At 36.6% G+C, this 23670-nt stretch overlaps 3 protein-coding genes across 3 annotated transcripts; 2 read left to right on the top strand and 1 right to left on the bottom strand.

The window, feature by feature from the left end:
* Positions 1 to 4321: 4321 nt before the first annotated feature.
* Positions 4322 to 4678, top strand: LOC113344624. Its single transcript, XM_026588558.1, has one exon. It carries the CDS (start codon positions 4322 to 4324, stop codon positions 4676 to 4678), a length of 357 nt encoding a protein of 118 aa, XP_026444343.1.
* A 3821-nt stretch (positions 4679 to 8499) lies between these two features.
* On the top strand, positions 8500 to 10121 carry LOC113344622 (carbon catabolite repressor protein 4 homolog 1-like). The gene is made up of 6 exons (XM_026588557.1): positions 8500 to 8553; positions 9397 to 9483; positions 9563 to 9643; positions 9723 to 9809; positions 9917 to 10003; positions 10110 to 10121. The coding sequence occupies exons 1-6, from the start codon at positions 8518 to 8520 to the stop codon at positions 10119 to 10121; spliced, it is 390 nt and encodes a 129-aa protein (XP_026444342.1). The 5' UTR covers positions 8500 to 8517.
* Positions 10122 to 10802: 681 nt separating this feature from the next.
* On the bottom strand, positions 10803 to 11716 carry LOC113344749. Its single transcript, XM_026588685.1, has one exon. The coding sequence runs from the start codon at positions 11401 to 11403 to the stop codon at positions 10936 to 10938; it is 468 nt and encodes a 155-aa protein (XP_026444470.1). The 5' UTR covers positions 11404 to 11716; the 3' UTR covers positions 10803 to 10935.
* Positions 11717 to 23670: the final 11954 nt, after the last annotated feature.

Here is a 23670-nt window from a genome sequence, read left to right as displayed (position 1 = left end):
GCGAGAACTAAAGAAGCTGACTTTGAGTAACCCTCGTGAATCAAGGAGCAGGATTACCCGTCGTGAGCCAAGGAGGAGCAGGATTACCTATCCTGAATCACAGCCGCCAGCACAACCTAATGATCGTCAGGTCGCTCCTACACAAGGAGAGCCAACAAGAATTAGCAGGGTTACCCATCGTGAATCACGCCCTGCACAACCTAATAATCGCCAGATTGCTCCTACACAAAGAGAGCCAACAGGGTTACCCACTTTAAGATCTACAAGTAGGACACAACCTTTGGATCGGCCATGGACCCGCCACAACTACCACGAGGTCCGCCAGACCACCACTACCATGACGTCCACCACCATGACGTCCACCACCACCACCAGGTCCACCACCACCAGGTCCACCACCACGACCACCAAGTCCATCACCACAACCACAGAGATCTTGATGTCGTCCATCTATGAAGGTCGTTAACAAGGAGTGGGGGAATTGCAGCTGTGCCTCTTCTTGGTGGTAGAAACTTCTGCATGTGTGTTCTGATTTGATACTTCAAAAAATATAATTTTAAAATTAGATCAGGTTCTATCTTGATATAGTTTTTATTTGTGTGGTATTAATAAATTATCAGCAATTTGTATTTGCTAAGCTTCTTCGGAATCTAGCTAACATTTGCATGATCCATGTATTAATTAAAACTGTATTTTTGGTTTACATATATATAATATATGTTGTTTCTAATGTTTCCAAAAGAAGATAGCAAGAACCTTGTTATAATCTTGTGATTATTTGGTCAGGGAGAGATAGTTCTTATCACTGTTCATCTCATGGTTCTAGCGGTAAGAGATCCGATTGATCGAATTCCGGCAGTGTTAATAAGAAGAGTTGTTTTAACATTTAAGAGATATTAACGCCATCCACCGATGCAAAAGTCTTGGTCAAGAAAAGAGGCGCACCGCCCAACACCAATAGTCCGTCCCTCTAGATTAAGACTGGTGAGCATGTGCACCAACCGCACCTCCCATGACTTTGTGTGATCCATTGCTATTACAGTCCCCAAGAAAACATAGTAAGAAGTAAGAATTTCTTGCTGGGTTTATTACGGGTTCTTCCAAAAACTGATAAAATTAAGAAAGCCACAACGTAGTAGACTCCATGTTCGGCGGTACTGATGGAACAATGTATGTAGAGATGAACAAAAACTCTACCTTCCCAGTTGCCCATGGGTGGATCGATGACGCGACCGCATCAGATCTCTCTCGGTTTCTGGAACCAGTAGATAGGAGACAACTTGCAATATCCCCTTAGTGCGGAATGGAGCCACGAAAATAAATCTCCACCAACAAAAGTTCTTTCTTTTATTGAACTCCAGTTACAAAGATAATTGCATTCCGGCATTGCATGCACATTCGTTTTAGGCCCTAGTGATTTCTTGGAACATGAATGATTGAACTCTTAAATTTTCTAGCTCCATCCATGAGGTAGGTGCATGACAAGATATATAAAGGGTAGCTTTAGCACAAGATTCATGTACAAGGTAAAGTCTCAAGCTCTCTCAGATACCACGTACTGGACGATGTCCCATCTGATCGAGTGAGGCATGTCACTGTCACCGTCCTATTATCTAGTCACTGCCTACCACATACTCAATACCACTGAGTCTCATTTTAGAAGATAAAATCTCAAGCTCTCTCATAAGCGTCGACAATCACTGCAAGTTGGTAGGTGAAATCCATATAACAACCAAAGCCCAACTAACCCCAGCAATCTCATAGCAAGTTGGTATTTCACTATTCTCACCGTATTCCTATACATACCCGCTCATGTCTGTAGAAGATTAGACTTCATAGTTCCATTTCCTGTTACACTATTTGTACTATTATTTCTTTACCGAGCCAACAAAAGGAAAACGTTTCATATCTTGTTATCCTTACACTGAAAGTATATCTTCAAGGAGAATGAGGGTCAGGGGAACTCCTATTGAGGATTTTAATACTTATGAACAGCATCCTGCTTCTTCTCCAGGGATTCGTAGCGATACAAGAACAATGTGGAATGGTCAGGTATTGCGAACACTAAGGCAGCAGACTGTTACCGATGATCATGTTTCACACCCTGTACAACCTAATAATCTTGAGTTAGCTCCTACACAAGGAGGACAACTGCAGCAAGCAAGCAGAAGGGTTTGTTCTAGACCTAGTAGCTCACAACCTATGTATCTAACAGCCGATCAGATAAACTCACCAGTATTACACAATTCATACCCTCAATCACAAATCAAGATGTTTCGTTCAAACACTAACACTATACCACAAAAAATAAGCTCAAGTTATTCACAGCAGCAAACACCAGGGCAGTCTCTGAGTGCCTCTCGTGATCAAGGAGAAAGATGGTCAGCGGAACTTCAAATGAAGATCTTAAATCTCATGAACAGAAGCCTACTCGTCCAGAAAGAAGTAGCGATACAATAACAAGATGGAATGGTCAGGATCTGCGAAAATTAAGGCAAACTATGCATGACTAAACCATCCTGTATCACTCCCGCACAACCACAACCACCGCAGGGATGAAGTCGGCACAACTATGAAATTCGTTGAATAAGTGAGGCTAATTGCAGCATTTTGGTGGTAGAATCCTGCATATATGAGTTATCTATATATTTCCACTGGTTAAAAGTATTGAAGAGATTATGAAGATTTGAAGAATGGCAGCTTGCAAATGTTTGAGAAAGAATGCTTTACAATTATTTGTGAACTTCGTATTTCAGTTCAAGTGTTCTTACTACTGTCTCTTACTTGTGTCATTTTTATTTGTACATTTTCTGGCGCTCGATTATCGTTGTACTCCCTACTAGGATGTGGGTCACCCCGTTTTGTTTTGTTTTTCCCACAAAATTAGGTTTATTCGGAAGCAGTAAGCTACAAGAAGCTTGCGGCAATGGATCTGGGGACGCAAAGCTGGTATTTACTTTGTTGTCCATATATATATATATGTATGTCATCACATAATATCAAGTTTGTATCGGGAGTCTTTTGGAACAGTGTCCATCTTGTTAGAATTTCCATTAAGCATTCAGGAAACTTTGTAAACGGATGGATGCTATATTATAAAATTTGTATTTAATAAATGAAAGCGTTGTTGAGTTATTGCAGTTGAATTATGTTTTGTTTGTCTCGGTTTCATTCTTCCTTCCGTTGGAATTAGTCATGAATTAATTTATTTTCTGATAACTTCTTGGTACTTGACAAACATTCTAAATCTTTTACTATATCTCACAGGAGTGGTGATTCCCATTTTGTTTAATTTTAGCAAACGAATGTATTTCATATTTTAGCATCTTCTTTATACTTTTATTTTAACTTTTGAGTGACGTACTAAGGGGTTTGTTTTGCTAATCGGGATGAAAACCAATCCGTTAGATGGGAAATTCTCTGCTCTGTTACAGTTGGTATCAGAGCAGTTCCGATTTACCTGTGGACTGTGAGTTTTGGACTTACTGGTTTTCAGATGTGGTGTAATTGATTTAAAGATAAGAATAAAAAGTTATTATTTGTATTGGATTTTCATTTTATCTTGTGTAATAGAATGCTTCACAAATTTTGTTGTGAGACAAATTTTTATCGTCTTCCATGATATATGTATATATATATATATATGTACAGCTTGTTGTGAGTCTTATTTTGTATTAGAACTGTGTTTTTCATTTTGTAGTCAGTCAGCTCAAAGTTTTTTGCATCTTATAATTCTTATTTTCCTTTTTGTTTGAATAAATCATGTGGGGACTACATCTACAATGACCCTCCTGATTCATGAAAAATTTGGCAACACTAGTATTAAAATATATTACTTATATATAATTTAATTGCTGCTTAAGATCCTCAATAGAAGATCAACTAAACAATCTGTTTAATCATCTCAATACGAGAAATAACCTATTTAGTAAATTGTACCGTAACCATACTTTTGGTTAAGAAGTTTTTGGTTTTCTCTTTTTCTTATAAAAAAAACAACAATTTTAGGTCAAACTATTTTCTAGTAGTCAAATGGCTTGTTCTTGCCCTCATGATCACTAGCAATATGCTTTTACAATTTCGATTTTTTTTGGTCACTTGCATAGAAACATTCAAGTTTATCATCGAGGATGTTTTATTATTGAGTGATGTAGATCAGTTCAATTTTGCGTGAGATCAATGGCTATCGGGCATGATTGTGATTGTGATGTTCGGGACTTATTTTTTATTTTTTTTATTTTTTTTTTCCTTTGGATATTTCACGAGTTCAAGAGGTGTTAGACAGGGTTGTCCAATTTCTCCTCTTTTATTTATCATTGCAATGGAAGGTTTTTCAAGGTTTATGGATAGGGCATCTAGTCAAGGTCTCTTCAGCGGTTTCTCAGTTTCGTCATCCAGTATTGTGGTAAATCATCTTCATTATGCGGATGACACAATCTTCTTTTTGGATAATAAAAGAGAAGAGCTACATAACTTGTTTTCTGTTTTACAATGTTTCGAATTCATAGCAGGCCTCAAGATAAACAATTTGAAAACACGTCTTATTGCTGTTGGAGCAGTCCATAACTTACCAATGTGGGCAGAAGAACTTGGTTGTTCAGTTGATGTCCTTCCTTTTATGTATTTGGGAATGCCTCTTGGAGCGAAATGTGGATCTATAAAATTTGGGATCCAATAATTGAGAAGTTTGATGCTAGACTTTCAGTCTGGAGGCGGATTTCTTTATCGAAGTGGGGGAAATTAGCTCTCTTGAAGTGTATTCTTTCTTCTCTGCCAACCTACTATTTTTCTCTTTTCAAAGCCCCGGTCTCAGTTATTAAGCTTCTTGAAAAGAAAATGCGGATTTTTTTATGGGAATTTAAAGAAGGTGCAAAATTATCGCACTTAGTTAACTGGGATATAGTTTGTGCGAAAAAGGAAAGAGGTGGTCTGGGTGTCTGCAATCTTAAGCTTATGAATACTGCTATGTTAGCTAAATGGTGTTGGAGATTTGGTGTGGAAAAGAACAAGCTTTGGTACAAGATTATAGCAGATAAGTACGGTACTGATTATTCCTATTGGTTACCGGGTAAGGTTAATCTCTCTTATGGGGTGTCTTGTTGGCGAGCTATAGCCGATTGTGCTTGCTACATTAGTGAGAATTCGACTATTTTCCTACATTCAGGTACAAATATTTCCTTCTGGAATGATTGTTGGAGAGGGCAGCAACCTTTATCATGTGTTTGTCCTAATCTTTTTAAGTTGATCAGGAACAAGAATGCTAACGTTGCAGATATGATTTCCATTGAGGGAAACTGGAAGTTTGACTTCAGGAGAGTTCTTTCAAATTTTGAATCTCAAGAGTATGCTGCTTTACTTACCATCATTGGTGACAATCCACCTATCCGTGATGGTCTATCAGACACTCGTAGATGGAAGATTCATCCCTCTGGAATTTTTACTATCAAATCGTTGTATTCACAGTTGGTGGCGACTCACGGAATACCAAACTTCCCTTCTCATTTCACCTGGCAACATGAAATTCCTCCAAAAATTTGCTTTCTGATGTGGAGCCTGATTCATGGTAAGTTGAAAACGATCGATAGGCTTCAACAAAAAGGTATGAATATTGATAACAATTGTGCTTTATGTGGAGGAGGAGAGGAATCTCAGGACCATATTTTCTTACATTGTAAAGTGGCTTATAAGATTTGGTGTAGCATAATACCAAATACAGGTTGGTGTTGGGTTGTTCCAGGTTCTATGAAAACTCTGGCGGAGATTTGGTTTACTCTCTTTTCTGGTAACTTTGTTTGGAAATTTATTCCTTCTGCAATCATCAATTCGATTTGGAGGGAAAGGAATTGTAGAAGATTTGAAGAAAACTGTATTTACAAAACAGATGATGACCTTATCTGTGAAACAAAAACTTCTATCCTATTATGGGCAGTGGCTGCGGGGCGCAGAGTTCATTTGAACTTCTCATATACCGTGTCTTCTAATTGGCAGGCTCTATTTCTGTAATATTTGTTTTGTTTTTTCACTTTTCGTTGTTTTTTTCTACCACTGGTAGATCTCCTGTACATTCCTTCTTCTTTTATTATTACCTCCTTTCAATCAAAAAAAAAAACTTATTATTTTTTTTCACATAATGTCCCGGTAGTTGGATCCTTGATGTGGAATATTTTCCTTTCTTGAAAATATGAGTGTAAAATCTAGGGAGTTGGACCCTTGATGGTGCATTATCTAAGGAGTTGGAATGTTTCCTTTCTTGAAAGTTTGAGTATTTGTGTATGAAAAAAGGAGAAGTGCTAGACACACCGCGGCTCTACACCGGGATTTATCCCGTGAGGGGAACTAACGGAAGAAATTAAAACTTCTCAACATCGAGATTAGTAATGGGTAGGATGGGATCCACTTTCTATTTCATTCGAGACAAAATGCGTTGTGTTGTTTTCGGTGAGTCTATCTTTATTGATGTAAAAAGAGAGTGTACACGGATTGAATAAATCAAGCCCTAATGAAAATGTCTTGGTCCAAGAAGGAGGTTGTGACAACCGCAGCGCCTAACATCAACATGGGCCCTTTAGGTTAATACTGGTTTTTCCTCCACCACCGTCCTATGACTTTCATGATCCCATTTCTATCACAGTTCCCAACAGAAATCATTAAGATTTTCATGATACCAGTGACGCGAGTTTGAAATTCGTCAGCACCAATTCTTTGCCGATCAAAAAATAAAAATACCGGTTTTGCCAAAAATCAATACTTTACAAAATAATGTTAATGTGATTCAATAATGCATTTATAGTTGGGTATTAATATATGCGGCTTGAATCTAATCTCATTATTTAAGCAAACCATTCTATGTACTTTTGAGTTGTGGACTTCAATTCCTAGCTTTGGTTGTGAGATTTTTCTTTTTGTCAAAATCAGTACCCTTGACCCATGTGTCAATAAATTAAGATCAGTGTTCGGCAATTGGAATCAACTTATATACGAAACGTGTAATATCAAATTATCTCAGTAAATAAATTCGTCTCGAGTTTGAGTTTACCATGGGAATTTCTGAATTTGCCTCATAGATGAAAATCTGTAAACTTAACATCGACAAATCCAAAAACTGAACTCAACTTAAGTCGCCTTATACTTTCTCTAAAACCGCAAAAACCTTTAAAATCCTGCAAGTTTCAGAAAACAACAAATCCTTTTTCCTCAAAGGATCTAAGTAATCCAAGTTCTATGAGTTCATGTCAGTAACAGGGAGAGAACTTTTCAAAATCTAATGCTAGATTGACCGAGAATTTATCACCAACGAACTTCTGCCGTGAGAAAAATTAGGTTTTGCTGAAACCCATTACTCATTTTAATGGTAGAACTGACTTTCCAAACCACTATTGGTTTCTCTCTCACTCTCAGGATTTTGCTCCAAACTGCATGAAATCACTCCTTTTAAAATAAAAAACTTAGGAGCATAATCTTGCTTAAAATTTCAGCATTAGATATTGCAATACATAAACTAGATAGTTCAACAATAGTGTCATCACTTCTAGATGCTATAATTAACACAAACCACCAACCTATGTTGTAAAAGGCGCAGCGCACGAAAAACCTGAGCCATCATCTTTCTCTATTTTATTGTTGTGGTCGCCATTGGGGGCCTTAGAAGCGGCTCACACAACATAGCGACCAAAACTAAATTGTTTTGACAGGCTCATCATCAACAATCAACTAAACATGTCACCATCATTTTTGCTCAAACTATGCAAAAATATTTATAACATTTCTGGGTTAACTCCAATATCTTATGTCCAAGAAGAATAAAGAAAACAAAGACAACTAAAACCACTGCTACATCTTACCATAAGAGAATTGAGTTTGGTTTTATCAAATTAGACCATTACTGTGTTTGACTTTATCACATCAAACCATTATTTTATATTGTAGGAATTACCTATAGATCCTATTATAGTGTTCTTAGTTAATGGCAGGTCCACCCACTAAAGCCCAGTAAACAGAGGTCCATAATTAAGAGAAAACATAAAAATGGACCTAATTTTTTAAGCCCAGGTCCTTACACGTGCGGGATAACTAATGCGAAATTTAAAAATACCACAAATAACCCTCCCTATTTAACAGGGATTATAAGCACGAGAAGAACATTAACCTTTCATATTCGTTTTCTTCTTCTCTTTCTTCTCACTGCTGCTGCAAATGAATTCTGTACAGATCCAAAAAAAAATCTTCAATCTTTCTCGTTTCTATCAAATCAATGTTTATTTTAGGGTTTCACGATCGAATCGTTGTTGTGTTTGATTAAGCTTTTTTATCTCCATGTTTGATTTGTTGATTATTTACCAGATCTAGATGAATAATCATATTTTTTGTTCATTTCATTGTTAGATTTACTTATACCACTTCCATTTTGTTGGTTTTAGATGTGTTTCAGTTTGTTTTTGTATATGAAGCAACAGTACGTATATCGCGTACTGACAGAAACTCAATTTATTAAGAAGAAGATGATGATGATGCATCGTTATGATTTACGACGAGAAGATTTGTTTGTGTTTCCGGGTATGTTTTTTAATCATCTTTTTTGATTATTTTGTTCGTTTTTCTTCATTTGATTTTTTTTCCGATTGTATTATGAAGATCAAATCGATTTTCATGATGCTATTATGTTTTTAGGTTTGATACAGTTTGCTTTTGTGTATGAATTGACAGTACGTATACGACGTACTTATACAAAATTCTTATGATTCGGTTATATTCAAATTTTTTCCATTTTTTTTGGTTCGATCTATCAGTACGTATGTGTAGTACTGAAATATGTGCTTTGATTCGGTTATATTCAGAGTTTTTCCATTGTTTTTGGGTTCGATCCATGAGTACGTATGTGTAATACTGAAGTATGTGCTTTGATTCGGTTATATTCAAAAGTTTTCCACTGTTTTTGGGTTCGATCCATGAGTAAGTATGTGTAATACTGAAATATGTGCTTTGATTCGTTTATATTTCTGAGTTTTGCTATTGTTTTTGGGTTTGATCCATGAGTACGTATGTGTAATACTGAAGTATGTGCTTTGATTCAGTTATATGCATGGATCCATCACTTCTTCTTGACATGCAATTGATTTTTTAGTTCATGAATATGCAGTACATATATGACGTACTGTTACAAACTTCTCTCTTACATCAAATAATTTTGACAGAAGCCATTCTGGTTTTTCCTTTTCATGGTATTCCAGTGCATGTATAATGAACTGGAATACTAAATACGAAAAACACTATCCTTGTCTCATATTAGTTATTTAGATATGAAATTGTTGTATTAGCTTGGATTCAAGATTATGTCCACATAGCCAATCCTTAAGTTAAGGATTTAGTTTCAACAAAGCTAATCATTTCTTATTTCAGGTTCAAAGTGATCATTTTGATGAGTTTTTCGCCCCTGAGTTGGACAAACATGGTTATCAAGCTCTCTACAAGAAGAAGACAACAGAGGTTTGCTTGCGGACATTTTTGATTTAATGGTCATAAACTCAAAATATTCAGTTTGTGATAATGAATCTGTTCACTGTAGGTTTACACCGGGACTTATGCTATCGATGGTCGTGCAACATTTTTCCGAAGGGACAGATTTTCCCATGTGAAGAAATACGAGGTTTGGAGATGACAGACTTTCTTTTGAATTATTGTTACTATGTTGGTTCACATGTTAAACAATTTACTTTTGTATGTAGGTCGAATTCAACAAGGCTGCTCAGTCACTGACAGATGTTGTGGTCCCAGTCACTCAGAAGAAAGCTGCTTTGTCTCGACTTCTTAAGGTGATTTTTCTTCTTTGGGAGTCTCTTATGCAGTTAGTTGGTGCTTAGATTCTTTCCCAGAATCTTACTCCCTGTATTATTCTATTTGTCCATTCAATTTTGTATAGGATAATGTTGCGCTAATAGCGGTTCTGGAAGCAAAATTTAGCAACCACGGAGCCGATACTCCTGGAAAGCGGCAGCTTCTTTGTGTGGTAAGAAAATTGAAATGTTGTCTGTTACATTTTCATTTGTGTAAAGCATCCTAATATGTTACTCTAGTTTGCTATGTATCACTCGATCCTTGATAATCACTTTCAGGGTTTGTTGTAGATATTCAGTAGCTTCTTATGGACATTAATTTTGTTGGTTAGTTTTTTAGTTGTTATGTCACCCTGTTCAATCATGCAAAACTGTACCTCTTTTATATTAAAGAAATACTAGAGATTAATGGTATGATCCTACAATATATGTGATGTAAAACGTTTTCTAATTTATTTATCATTGATTCTAACAAACATGTACATTTCCTGTAAGTAGTTCAATAGATACATACTCGAATTCGTAAGCAGCAGATATATACTCGAATTTGTAAGCAGTTTAGCGGATACGTGTTCTATTTGTAAGCAGCGCGACAGATATGTACTCAGATTTGTAAGTAGTGTAGCAGATATGTACTCGAATTTATAAGCAGTGTAGCAGATATGTACTCGAATTTATAATCAGTGTAACAGATATGTACTCAATATAATGAATGTGTAAACACACACGTTTGGTAACAATGGGTATTATGGTCATTTCCATGTTTTAATTAATTTTGGACCTCTAAATAAAAAAAAAATCCGGTTGGATCCTAATATAAATAACTTTGTGGGCTTAGGACAAAACAACAAAGTTTGGCAGGTACAAATATGACTCCATTCCCAACACAAACCACCTGACGATAATAATAAATTGGGATTTGATGATCTAATCAATCAGGATCATGACTTTATCAGGACCAGAGAATCCAGATTCACCAAATATTCAAACCTCATATTTTTTCAATTCCAAACAACAATGAGATCCTCATTTCAATTATACCCATGGGGATTGGGATTCAAATTCAATCTGTTTAGTTTTTGTTTCTTGAGAAAATGTAAATTCATCAAGTAAAACAAGGACCATCTTTACCGAGATCCATAGAAGATTTACAAGAATTAGGAATGAAAGCATACCTAGATGAGAAATCAGGATAACTAAAATCATCATTCGCTCTTCCTTCATCAAAATTCCTAGCATAATCCAACGGATCATACTTCAATTTCTTTCCCTGATGATACTGATTTCCTCCTTTCTTATTGAATTTCCTGATGAACGTTTTCCATTTTGGCCCAGCAACAAGTTCCGACCATTCTCTAATCTTCTTGAAAACGCTAATTCCTTTACTCCACCATCGTCCATCTTGATCTTGATCGTTATTATAATTGTCTCGAATTCTTTCCCAACTGGGTAACCAATTCCCACAACAACAACCGCGTTTGGCGAACATCATATCAACCATGTCTCCTGATCCTGATTCCGGTGATCTTAATTTGTGTACTGAAGATTCTTGTGAATTCTCCTCTGTTGCCATTTTGCTGGTTTGGATTCAAACCCCTAACCCTAAATTTTGGTTTCTTTGAGAGGAGGAGATCGGATTTTTATTTTTATTTATTTATTGCCGGAGATTTGCTCATGGGTATGGAGCCTGCCTAAGTAACGCATGGCCCAATCTTAATGCTATTGAATGGAATCGGATTTTATAGCTTTCTCATCCAGTCGTTACATCCGCTGGATCTAATTATTGTCACGTGGCAATAATCCTAGATATCACTCTCGATTTAGTTTTGAGGGCTAAAATAGTCATTTTCTTAAATAAGTGCCTAACTTTAATATTTAAATGGTAAAAATAATCTGATTTTCTTACATCACGCATTCCTCCTGATTCCTTCAAATTGGCACAAAAGATCTTGTGGGGGAGTTCCGGTTCTTGGCCTGTTTGGTTGAACGGAGTTGGGTCAATTTTCTTAAAATATAATTCTGAACCAAACAGGAATAGAAGATGGCTAGAAATTGGATTTCCAAAGGATAAGGGAATTCAAGACTCATGCGAATAATAGGTTAAACATCCTCCTAGCTCCTTTGGGCATCACAATTATTATCTCTATGGCTCGCTGGTGCACAAGCTCGATATCTGATTACGTTATCAGTATCTCATTTTTAGTATGTTTTATTTATGCTATGACGGTACACTGTTCATCTTAAATATCCATACCAAACCATGATCAAATTCCGTGTCACAGACTCATCATTAACAGAATTCAACCTAACCAGTACCGGCGGTGATAATACAATACTTCACTACAATCTTGCAGTGAACAAAGAACAGCAACAGGATTATGGATGTTTCTTACGATGAACTGTACTTAAGAGCAAACTGTTATGGTCAGGATATCAGTTCGGGTTCTTTCACTCCGTTCCGCCAACGCCGTACGAATAGGACATTACTTCCTGCAGTGTTTCAGGGTAGTACCTCGACGAAACTACAAGGTGCTGACCTTCTGGATTTCAACAATGATCACAGGAATGGAAGTTATGGTATTGATGTGAAACTCGGCGGTAAATTAAGATTGTGGTTGTTGCGATACGACAGCCAACAAACATATTTCCAAGGTCGGTGTGGATCATTGAGACTACCGTTGTTGGTTGTTAATTCTTCTTCTTCTTCTAATAACCACACTGTGATTTCAAACTTGTTGAACAAGAGGTGTAAGGTACACCCGATAGACACCCGATAGCCGGGCGGAGTTAAATACATCACAACAAGGGCTCTGGGGCAATCAATGTAACTTCTTTTAGGTTTTGCATTTTATTTCTTTTTAGGGATATTTTGTTTTTGGTGCCTATAAAATGGTATACTAAGGTAAGTTAAGATAAGGGATCATGGTATACTGTTCCCTTCACAATTCAACAAGACTAGTCAAGTTAATGCATGGATTGAACTTTAATACCTTTAGCCGAGATCATTGCATACCTTAGTACATTGGTAAAGTAGTTATGGTGTTGGGAAATTGGGTTACAACAAAGGTATTGCAGACTCATATGTGGATTGTTGTCCACATATGGTAACTCTTATAACTGTGATCTTGGCTTGGCCTTTTTCTCTTTAATATAATCTTTTTTCTTTTCTTTTTTTTTTGATCGATAAAGAAGAATGCATTGATCAAAAGATAGGGATACAAAAATGCAGCACCTAAGATGGAATGTACAGAAAAAGAGAAAAAAGAAACTGTACAAAAAGAAAAAACAAAAAGAAATGAAAGCTACAAAACTACACTAAGGTGGCTTAAAATACATCTCTTTCCAATTCTCCATCATCTGCTGGTAAGAAACGTCGGAAAAATCTTCAAAAACTAAGGCCCAAGAGTATACAGTGTACTTGATAGCATCAATCATTTGGGGAACAGTCCGCCTTTTACCGTCAAAAATTCTAGCATTTCTTTCTTTCCAAATGCACCACAGAATCGCAGGAGGAATTAGATTCCAAAGATTTTTGTCCCTATTGGAACCATCAAAGCGCTGCCACGAAAGAAAAGCACAAACAACTGAACAAGGAATGATAAAAGACCACTTCAGCTCCTTTATGAAAAAAAGTTCACAGCTCCATAGCAACAGGACAATGGAGAAAAACGTGTTCAGAAGTCCCAACACCACCACAAAAAACACAAGAAGAAGGCACGTTCATCCCCTTTCTAATAAGACTGTCCCTTGAAAAAAGAAATAAAAAATTACTAATATAAGTTACACCTGAAAAACTAGAGTACAACTTATTTTTGCCTCTTGTTTTGAACATAATTTGTAATTCCAATGACAACATAATCAACAAATTTCCAATATGGATAACTCAATTTCTCCTTTTTCAGAAGCAAAATGAAAAACAAACCCCAAAATCCAACTACAAATCCCAAGCCAACAGGAGCATACGAAACCTTTTCTTTAACATCATCTTGATCATCTTCCTCAACTTTATTTGAAGGATCAGAAACACTTGTACTAGCATTATCATCACCCTTGCAAATTTTCTCCGAAGGGAACTACATAGTAAATCGTTCCCTGTGAAAGTGTCCCCATCCAAACCCAATGTATCAAAATGGGTTCCTCTGGGAATACTGACACTCAGTTTATTGTAAGATAAGTTTAAAACCCCAACAGTGTCGATTGTCGTCAAATATTGTGGGATATGTCCACATAATTTATTGGAACTTAAATCCAACGACTCTAGAGCAGACAAGTTCCCAATATTCCCTGGAATATCATTGGAAAGTTGATTATGGGACAAGTTAAGTGACAATAGTTCTTTTAAAAAGACAATCTCTTTTGGAATGTCTCCATCAAGAGTGTTACATGATAGATCGACCACAGAGATATAGTTGTTGCAGGAGTAAGATATCGTACATTCATTATGTATGCGAAGCAAAGGTCATCTAATATAAGCGAAGACTATTGCACATAGCAAAATTAAGATGACATATTTGATGATGTCAACACAGTCACGAATAAAATGTGAAGATTTGTGCGAAGTGTAAAGTATGCGAAGTTAAGAGAATGTACATGAGCGATCAAAACGCACAGTGATTCAGAAAATAAGGGATCTGTTAGCTGTCATCCACTATGTAATATCCTATATAAAGGGAAAGGCTACCATGTAAAGGGAGAGATCTTTTAGAGTGTGTTAGACAAGAAACTAGGAGAGAGAAACTTTATTTGGAGAGCAAGTTAGGTCTTTGTATTATCTTGTATCCAATTTAAGATCTTAATTGAGAAATAAAGGATTTTCATTATGATTTTTTAGAGTGTTGTTTAGATTCTTGTATGGATGTGGTTGTAGGATTTCCTGCAACTACATTTTGGCGCTAGAAACAACTTGGGTTGATAAATCCTGTTGGTGAGTTCATAGAATCTTGGAAAATTAGATTTGGAAATTTTGAAGAAGAAAAAGATGAAAAGTGAAAAATTTATAGAGAAAATAAGGATCATGATGATACAAGGAAGAGGTACAAGTATACAGTGTAATTTTATAAATAAAACGTCAATCTCCGATGCGGATTTTCAAGCAGGAATAACAGGAAGAATACATAAACGAGATTACAAAGGAAAGAAAGTGGAGACGGTAGAAAAGGAATCTCCATTAGAAGAATGGGAGAAAACGGAGATAACGTTTGCAGCAGATGAAATTCCGGAAGAAAATTTAAAATGGACAGATCCATTGATAATTACAGTAACAGATGAGCGAAGCAAAAATGGTGAAAGGACGGAGAAATCAGAAGAATGGGCAATTAATAGAACGTTGGTGGATACAGGAAGTGTTGTTGATATCTTATTTTATCGTGCGTTCAAAGCCATGGGATACAAAGATGCCAATATGACATGTCCAACATACAATATACATGGATTTAATTATACGGTGACAAAACCAAAAGGAGAGATAACGATGCGAATACTGTTAGGAGAAATAGAAACGAAGATAACACTATATGTGGTTGATATAGAATCACCATACAACATGTCATTGAGGAGACCATGGGTGCACGCGATAAAGGATGTAGCGTCAACACTACATCAATGCATTAGATTCCCAATTCGAAGTGGAATAGGTGAAATTAAAGGAGATGTTACGAGTGCGAATATCTGCAACCAAATAGATGTAAGAAATTATGAAGGACGTTCAAAGAAGCGATAGGATCGCTGGAGAAAAGCGAAGGAGTTAAAGAAGGAAGAAGAATTTCGGTATACATGGTTAGAGCGAAGGAACGAAAAGGAATACCAAGCAAAATACCAGAGAAGGAAGGTGAACCAATTCAAGAGATTAAGGAATTAACACCAATGGGGGAACCAAAAGCAAATTTCACTGCAGTAGAACCAACAAAAGATATAAATGTTGGCACAAAAGAAGAACCAAAAATACTAAAAATAGTAACCAAAATGGATAAAGAATAAGAAGAAAGAACAATAAACATTTTGCTAGAGTACAAAGCCATTTAAGCAAAGAATAAGGAAGATCGCAACAACATATCATCCTCAAATAGAAGCAGAGTTACAAAAAATGTTAGAAGCAGGGACTATAAGACCAGCAAAATATCTGGAATGGATAGCAAACATGGTTGTGGTGCCAAAGAAAAATAATGGGATCAGAATTTGTATAGACTTCAGTGACTTAAATAAAGCATGCCCAAAAGACAGTTTTCCTTTACCCGACATCCCGCAGATGGTAGATTAGCATCAGGAAATACAAGACTCTTATTGTTGGATGGTTCAATTGTGGAGAATGAGAAAATCATCCTGAGTAAGGTGAATTTGACTGTGGAAACGAACCAACTTCGAGAACACCATACAAAACTAAAAGGGGTCTCATGACATCCTTGTGAAGGAAAAGGCTTCCCTTTCTCAAGATGAAAAGAAGATTCGGTCTCGTCTCCAAGGTTTAGTTGGTGATAATGTTGATAAGTTTTTGGAGAATTGGAAAAATAGTGGTCTCGCTTTATCTCAATACCTCATTTCTCAGAGGGAAGATAGTCATATTGAGCTGACTGCCTCAGTTTACTCCTTTTTTATGGCTCAAATCTTGTTGCTGCGAAATTGTCGTCTTGGTAATAATTAAATACCTTTTTTGCATGATATGAAAGGTCGCATCAATCTACCATCTCCAAGTTGAGGTCTGATATGTCCAAGGCTCACAGAGAACGCACGAGACTCTCCATAAAACTTACCTCCTCTCGAGGTAGAGTGAATAGGAGGTGTTTATACCTTGGAAAATCCTTAGAAAATTTTCATTTTCATATATAAGATGGATTGGTACAACTCTGATATCCTCTTTCTTAATTTATTCGTTGATAAAAAACCTCATGACTCGTTCAACTCCATGCATCTGTGTGCATCATTAATTTCGCTTTCTAAATGTTTTCATCTTTTTTGTATGACTTATGGATATTACTTCTTTAAATAAGTTCTATTCCATGGGTGCTCAAGTCTTCGCCCTGTGTTACTCCCTTCAGGATCCATTAGTTCATATGCTCCATTTCCAATAACTCTTTTGATTTTTCAAGGTCCATCCCATGTCTTCTTTAGATTTCCATCTCTTCCTCTTTGATAAGGCGGTATTTCCCTTAAAACTAGTTCTCCTGGTTGGAATTCTATTTCTTTTACCCGCTTGTTAAATTCTATAGCTAGTCTCTTGTGGTAATTCTCCATATGTTGCAGGGAAATTTCTCTATTTTCTTCTAAATCATCAAGCTTTGCTAAGATCAAATCTGTGTTTAAGTTCTTTTCCCATGCTTCTTTTTTTGATGCAGGTATGATAACTTCACTTGGTAGCACCGCTTCTACTCCATATGTTAAACAAAAGGGTGACATTACTGTAGCTTCTCTCCGCGTTGTTCTGTACGCCCATACTGCATTATGGACTTGTTCGCACCATCCTTTATTGTGTCCTTCAAGCTTTTTCTTCAGTATATCTGCAATTGTTTTGTTAATTTCCTCAGCCTTCCCATTACTCTGCAGATATAAAGGAGTTGATTTTCCACTTTGTATCTTGAACGCGTTAAGGAGCATTTCTTTGTTTTTTCCCTCAAATTGCTTTCCATTATCAAAGACTAATTGTACGGGGATTCCAAATCTGCAAATGATTTTTTCAAATATGAAAGTGAAGACATCTCGATATCGAATATGTTGGACTGCTTTCACCTCTGCCCACTTTGTAAAGTAGTCTATTGCAACTATTAGATATCTCCTCTTCCCCGTTCCTGGTATGAATGGTCCTATAATGTCTACACCCCATTTTGCAAATGGACACACACTTGTTGATGAGTTTAGCGCCGCTCCTGGTGCATGTATCCTTTTCCCGTGATGTTGGCATTCTTCGCACCGTCTTGATACCTCTTTCGCGTCCTCATGCATGTAAGGCCAGTAATACCCTTGCATCTTTGTTTTGTGGGCTAAGTATCTTCCACCACTATGGTTCCCTGTGTCTCCATAGTATATTGCCTTTAAGATTTTCATTCCTTCCTTTCGCGTTAAACATCTGAGTGATGGTCCAAGATATGACCTTCGATAGAGTACGCCTTCTCTTAATTCATAATTTGTCGCTCGACTTTTTAACTTATGCGCCTCCAATATGTTCCTTGGGACTTCTCCTTTTTCCAAACATAGATGAAGTTTGGTTTTCCAATCTACGTCTTTATCCATGTGCTCCTCTTCTGCGTCATCCACCATCATTACGTATGCGTCATCTTCTTATTCTTTTTTGATTGATGGTGAACAGAGCGTCTGTATCTTTATATACCTTGCAGTTGGATCTATTAACATAGAAGAAATGAAATACAGTGCGTATGCAATCGGTTATCTATCCTGCCTATGTGGCTCCAACTTATGCTTGGAATTTTTGCTGACAGTTCTTTAACGAGCTTTTTGTACTTCTGTAAAGATGGCTCATTTATACTGTACACTTCTTCTATATGACGTATTACCAATTGTGAATCATTGGTTATTCTAGCGTCTTCTAGCTTCATTGCAATTGCTAGTTGTAGTGCGTGCACCACTGCTTTATATTCAGTTTCATTATTAGTGTATGTGAATTCCAACCTAAATGAGTAAGCCATTCTTGCCCCTTTTGGTGAAATGAATACTATTCCAATTCCATTTCCTTGTCCATTTGATGATCCATCCACTATTATCTCCATCTATTCGAGTTACGATCTGTGAGCAAGTCTTTAGGATTTCCTTGTTCTTCAACTATATCCATCATTTCTTCTACATTTTCGTTTTCTTCTAATGGAAATTCTGCCAAGAAATCTGCGATAACTTGTGATTTTGGTGAAGATAGTATTTCATACTTGATCCCAAAGTGGCCTACTTGTGCATTCCATCTTTCTATTCTTCCTGATATTTTCGAATTCTTCATTACTGATTCAATTGGAACTTTTGTAAGTACTTTAATCTTGTGGGCTTGAAAGTAAATTCGGATCTTTTGTGTTGCATAGGCTAATGCAAGGATAAGCTTCTCAATCTTTGAGTAATTCTTCTCTGCGGCATTGTAGGTTTTGCTGATGTAGTATATTAGTTTTTCAACTACTTGATCCAAGCGAAGCAATACAACAATTAGTGTGTGCGGTGTTGACGCTAGGTATATTAATATCTATTCTCCAGGTTCTGCTTTCGGTAAAATATATAAATTCATTAAATAGTTCTTAATACTTTGCAGTGCTTTATCGCACTCTTCTGTCCATTCGAATTTGTTCCCCTTCTTTAAGATGTTGAAAAAGGTGTTTGCACTTATCAGATGAGCGCGAAATGAACCGCCCTAATGAGGCTAGTAGCCCATTTAACTTCTACACGTCTTTTACAGTTTCTGTAGATGTCATATCACGAACCGCTTGCACCTTTTATAGATCGACTTCTATTCCTTGCTTTGATACAATGTAACCTAAAATTTTTCCTAATGCTACTCCAAAGATACATTTTGCTGGGTTTATCTTCATCTTATATTGTCGCATCTGTTCAAATATCTTTCTCAAGTTTTCAACATGATCTTTCGCCTTTTTGCTTTTTACCAGCTTGTCATCTACATAAGCTTCTAATGTCGTATGCACCCATTTCGAAAACAACTTTTCTACCATTCTTTGATATGTCGCACCTGCATTTTTTAAACTAAAGGGCATTAGAGTATAAAAATATAATCCTTTTGGCGCGAAGAAATCCGTTTGTTCTTGATATTCTTCCGCCAATGGTATCTGATTGTACCCTGAATATCCATCCATTAGTGATAATCTTTCGTTTCCTGATGCTGCCTCTATCATTTATGGTGTATCTGGGAGTGGAAAGTTGTCATTTGGGAACGCTTTATTCAGGTCACTGAAGTCAATGCATATCCGTATTCCTTTTTTGTTTTTTGGCACTACCACCATGTTTGCTATCCATTCTGGGTATTTTGTTGGTATGATTATTCCCATTCCCAACATTTTCTGTAACTTTGCCTCTATTTGAGGATGATATGTTGTTGCTATCTTTCTTATCCTTTGTTTGAATGGCCTTGCGTTCATATTGATATCTAACTTGTGACATGGGACATTAGGATCTATGTATGGAATTTTGTCCATGCTCCATGCAAAGACGTCTTTATATTCCCACAGGAGATTAATTGTTCTTTCTTCTTCTTCTTTGTCCATCTTTTTTCCAATATTTAATATCTTTGGTTCTTTCTTTGTCCCCACGTTGATGTCTTTTGTTGGTTCTGCTGCTGCGAAATTCGCCTTTGGTTCTCCTAACGGTGATGGTTCTTTTATTTTGTGCGTCGGTTCGCCTTCTTTCTCTAAAATTTCGCTTGGTATTCCTTTCCCTTCTTGTGCTCTTATCATGTATATTCTTAGGTATTATTCCTTCTCTAATTTCTCTTGCTTTTCTCCATTTATACTTTCGCTTCTTTGCGCGTCCTTCATAATTCTTTACATCTATTTGACTGCAGACCTTCGCACTTCTAGTATCTCCTTTGATTTCACCTATTCCACTTGGTATTGGGAAACGCATGCATTGATGAAGAGTTGACGCTACTCCTTTTATCGCATGCACCCATGGTCGTCCGAATAGCATATTGTATGGTGATTCTACATCAACTACGCATAGAGTTATCTGCGTTTCTATTTCTCCCAATAGTATTCGCATGGTTATCTCTCCTTTTGGTTTTGTTGTCGTTTTATTAAAACCATGAATGTCGTATGTTGAGAGCGTCATATCCGCATCTTTGTATCCCATACCCTTGAACGCTTTATAAAATAAGATATCCACCGAGCTACCCGTGTCTACCAAGGTTCTATTTATCTCACATTCTTATGTTGTTTTCGCACTTTCATTTATTTCTTCTCGCTCCGTAGTTACTGTAACTACTAGGGGATCTGTTCTCCTTAGATTTTCTTCTGGTATCTCATCTGCTGTGAATGTTATCTTATGATTTTTCCATTCCTTCAAGGGAGATAGTTTTTCCACTGTCATGATTTTCCTTCCTTCAAAGTCATGCTTGTGTATTTTTCATGTGATTCCTGCATTAAAAGCATTGATAACCGTTTTTTTATTGAGTTACACTTTATACTCCTGCTTCCCTCTGTTGCTCTGATGATTCTTACTTCTTCTATTTGTTCGCTTTGTGTTTTAACATCTATCTTTCTTCTACAATTGTTCTTATGTTGGATCTGTTTTTGGACTTTTCTTGGTTCGTTACTTCTTTCATCCATCTGTGCGGAATCAATGATTTCACCAAATTTCTTAGAATAATAACTTCTCTTGATAAACTAAAGAACTGAAACCGTTATGAATGAAAATAATCATTTAAGATGTAAATTTTTGGTTTGTTTTTAGGGATCTAATTTTATGTAAAACTCTAAAAAAATCGATAACAATACGATGAAAAACAAAGAACAATTTCGTGTGTTTTTTAATCAATATTACCAACGGGTTATATCATCCGAGCTGATTTCGAGTGCCAAAATGTAGTTGCGAGAAATCTCACAACTACATCCTTAGTAAAATCTATAGAACAATCTAAGAAATCATAATAAGAATCTCAAGAACTTCTATTAAAATCTTAGAACAAGTACAAAGATATGAGAAAACCTTAACTTGGGAAGAAAACAATCTTTCTCTCTCCTAAATTTCTTGTCTAAGCTCTCTCCAAAGATCTCCCTTTTTTACAAAGGCGCTCGGCTCCTTATATAGTAGTTTACATAGTGGAGGACAACTAATAAAACCCCTTATTTCAGATCTGACGTGCGTCACTGTCGAATAGGGACTTACCATTGCCGCACGTTTTTTTTACTGCCGCACAGATCTTCACACTTTACTCGTGATCTGATTCATCATCTTGAATATGTTGTATGTGATCGTTTTCGCTTATCACTTAAGGAGTTACTTCACATACTAAACGAGTGTACGGTATTTTGTACCCACACTTCCTGGGCTAAAAGGGTGATAAAATAAAAGCTCTTCCATCCGGAAACCGGAGAAGTTACTTACTGATATAATTCTAGATATACTATCTCGCTTACCCCAACAAACCATGGTGAATTACAAACTTGTTTCCAAACTGTTGGAAGTTAAATCAAGATATGGTGGAGTTTGGTTATGGATCAACTACTGCAGTTGACGCAGGGTTAATGAATAGGAACATTTGACACAACGTTGTCACATTAGGAAGTCGAGCTAACTTGAGAAGCAAGTTGTTTTGGTTCTAGAAAAGTTCTAGTTTAGAGTTTGGTTTATGTTAGGAAAGTGTCTTCGTTTAGAGTTTGATCTTTGTTAGGAAAGTTTACTTTGAGTGATCGTCAAGTTTGCGAAACTATATGTAGACTGTTAAGCCATGAGAATCGTACACCGAATTGATTATTAATGTAGTCGTTTTATTGCTTCCGCCTGTGCTCTCCTCTCTCTTTTTCGATCCTAAACAAACTCTATCTATATATTAATATGCATGGGCATTGCTCTTACAAGGCACTTGTAGAAATCGTTAAGCTAGAACCCTCCTGGTCGTATATGCTTGGTTCATGTAATGGTTTTTTTTATTCAGGGTATGAGCTTACAATTGCATGTGATCTTATCTACATCTGTAACCACATTACAAAGGATATGTTTGTCATTAAACTTAACAAAGCATGTAACGGTGTGATGGTGGTTGTTTTCCCTTTAATTTACGATTTGGCTATAATCATTCCACGGACGATTATACAGTTGCTAGAATCTACAATGACTATTACAATAATCCTACTTTGTGAGGGATGCCAAGGTTTAATGAAAATCAAATTATAGAAAGGGAGCACAGAGGAAGAACATGCGGAAAAAGTAGAGCGACTAATTTGTTTTACTGATTTTCACATTTTTCATTAACATAAACTAAGGCACTAACCATGTTCTACTCCATTAACAGGACTCTAACTAACAGAAATATTTAAAACACCTTCTTATTAACAAGGAAATACAATACGGGTGAAACTGGTTCACCAATAGCTCCTACTAACCCTTATTTGAGTAGTTTGAGTTTAATCAAAGTCCAACGGCCTCCCTTAAACTCAAACTACGACAGCAAAACTTCGAGTACCACTCCATGGCTTTACCGGCGTGTCCATGCTAAGGACAACTGATTGAATCATAACTGTGAAGACCATATACTACAACTTGCATGAACTTCACCGGAAGACCACCTAATTCACTTGTAGGCTTCGTATGACTTCCCCGACAAATATTATCATAACTTGGCTTTACTCGCAGCCAACCTACTTCACGTGCAGGTACCTATGACTTCCCATACATGTCGTATCATAACTCCTGCTGCCACTTCCAATCTCCTAGGTTACTCTTGCAAACACATATCTGATACAGACAACTTCCGACCACAAATTACAAGGCACCCACATACTGGTTCATGGATTTCGTAACTCAACAAACAATAAGAAACTCACCTCTATCCATACCAACCAATCCATGCCTTTATCTTCAATTGTAGCAAACTTTACTTCCATTGTATCCATGCTGCCAGGAAATATGCAAACCAGCACCACAATACCAACACGCGCAGTACAAACTTCATGAAGATGACACAAACACTACCTTACAGGCAAATAAAATTATGTGACTTGAATCGACCAAGTTGCTAAATTCTTACTACTGACCCATACATGTAAAATCAACATCATTAATGGATATAGACAAAACATTAATATTTTCTTAAAACGGAGCTTTTCATAACTTAGATTTAGGGTTTACTCGGCTTCCTCAAACTGCAACACGTTAGGTTTCATACATGGAGACAAACCCCACATCATGG

The sequence above is a fragment of the Papaver somniferum genome, unplaced genomic scaffold (genome assembly GCF_003573695.1).
Source record: "Papaver somniferum cultivar HN1 unplaced genomic scaffold, ASM357369v1 unplaced-scaffold_79, whole genome shotgun sequence".
NCBI classification, from domain to species: domain Eukaryota; kingdom Viridiplantae; phylum Streptophyta; class Magnoliopsida; order Ranunculales; family Papaveraceae; genus Papaver; species Papaver somniferum.
Note: the sequence above shows the minus strand (reverse complement) of the source record. Positions and strands in the feature narration are given on the sequence as shown.

Coding starts and splice junctions, on each gene's coding strand:
- LOC113344624 (XM_026588558.1), top strand. CDS start 4,322: ATGGAAGGTTTTTCAAGGTTTATGGATAGGGCATCTAGTCAAGGTCTC.
- LOC113344622 (XM_026588557.1), top strand. CDS start 8,518: ATGATTTACGACGAGAAGATTTGTTTGTGTTTCCGG. Junction 9,644..9,722: donor CCCATGTGAAGAAATACGAG/GTTTGGAGATGA, acceptor TTTTGTATGTAG/GTCGAATTCAACAAGGCTGC. Junction 9,810..9,916: donor CTTTGTCTCGACTTCTTAAG/GTGATTTTTCTT, acceptor AATTTTGTATAG/GATAATGTTGCGCTAATAGC.
- LOC113344749 (XM_026588685.1), bottom strand. CDS start 11,403: ATGGCAACAGAGGAGAATTCACAAGAATCTTCAGTACACAAATTAAGA.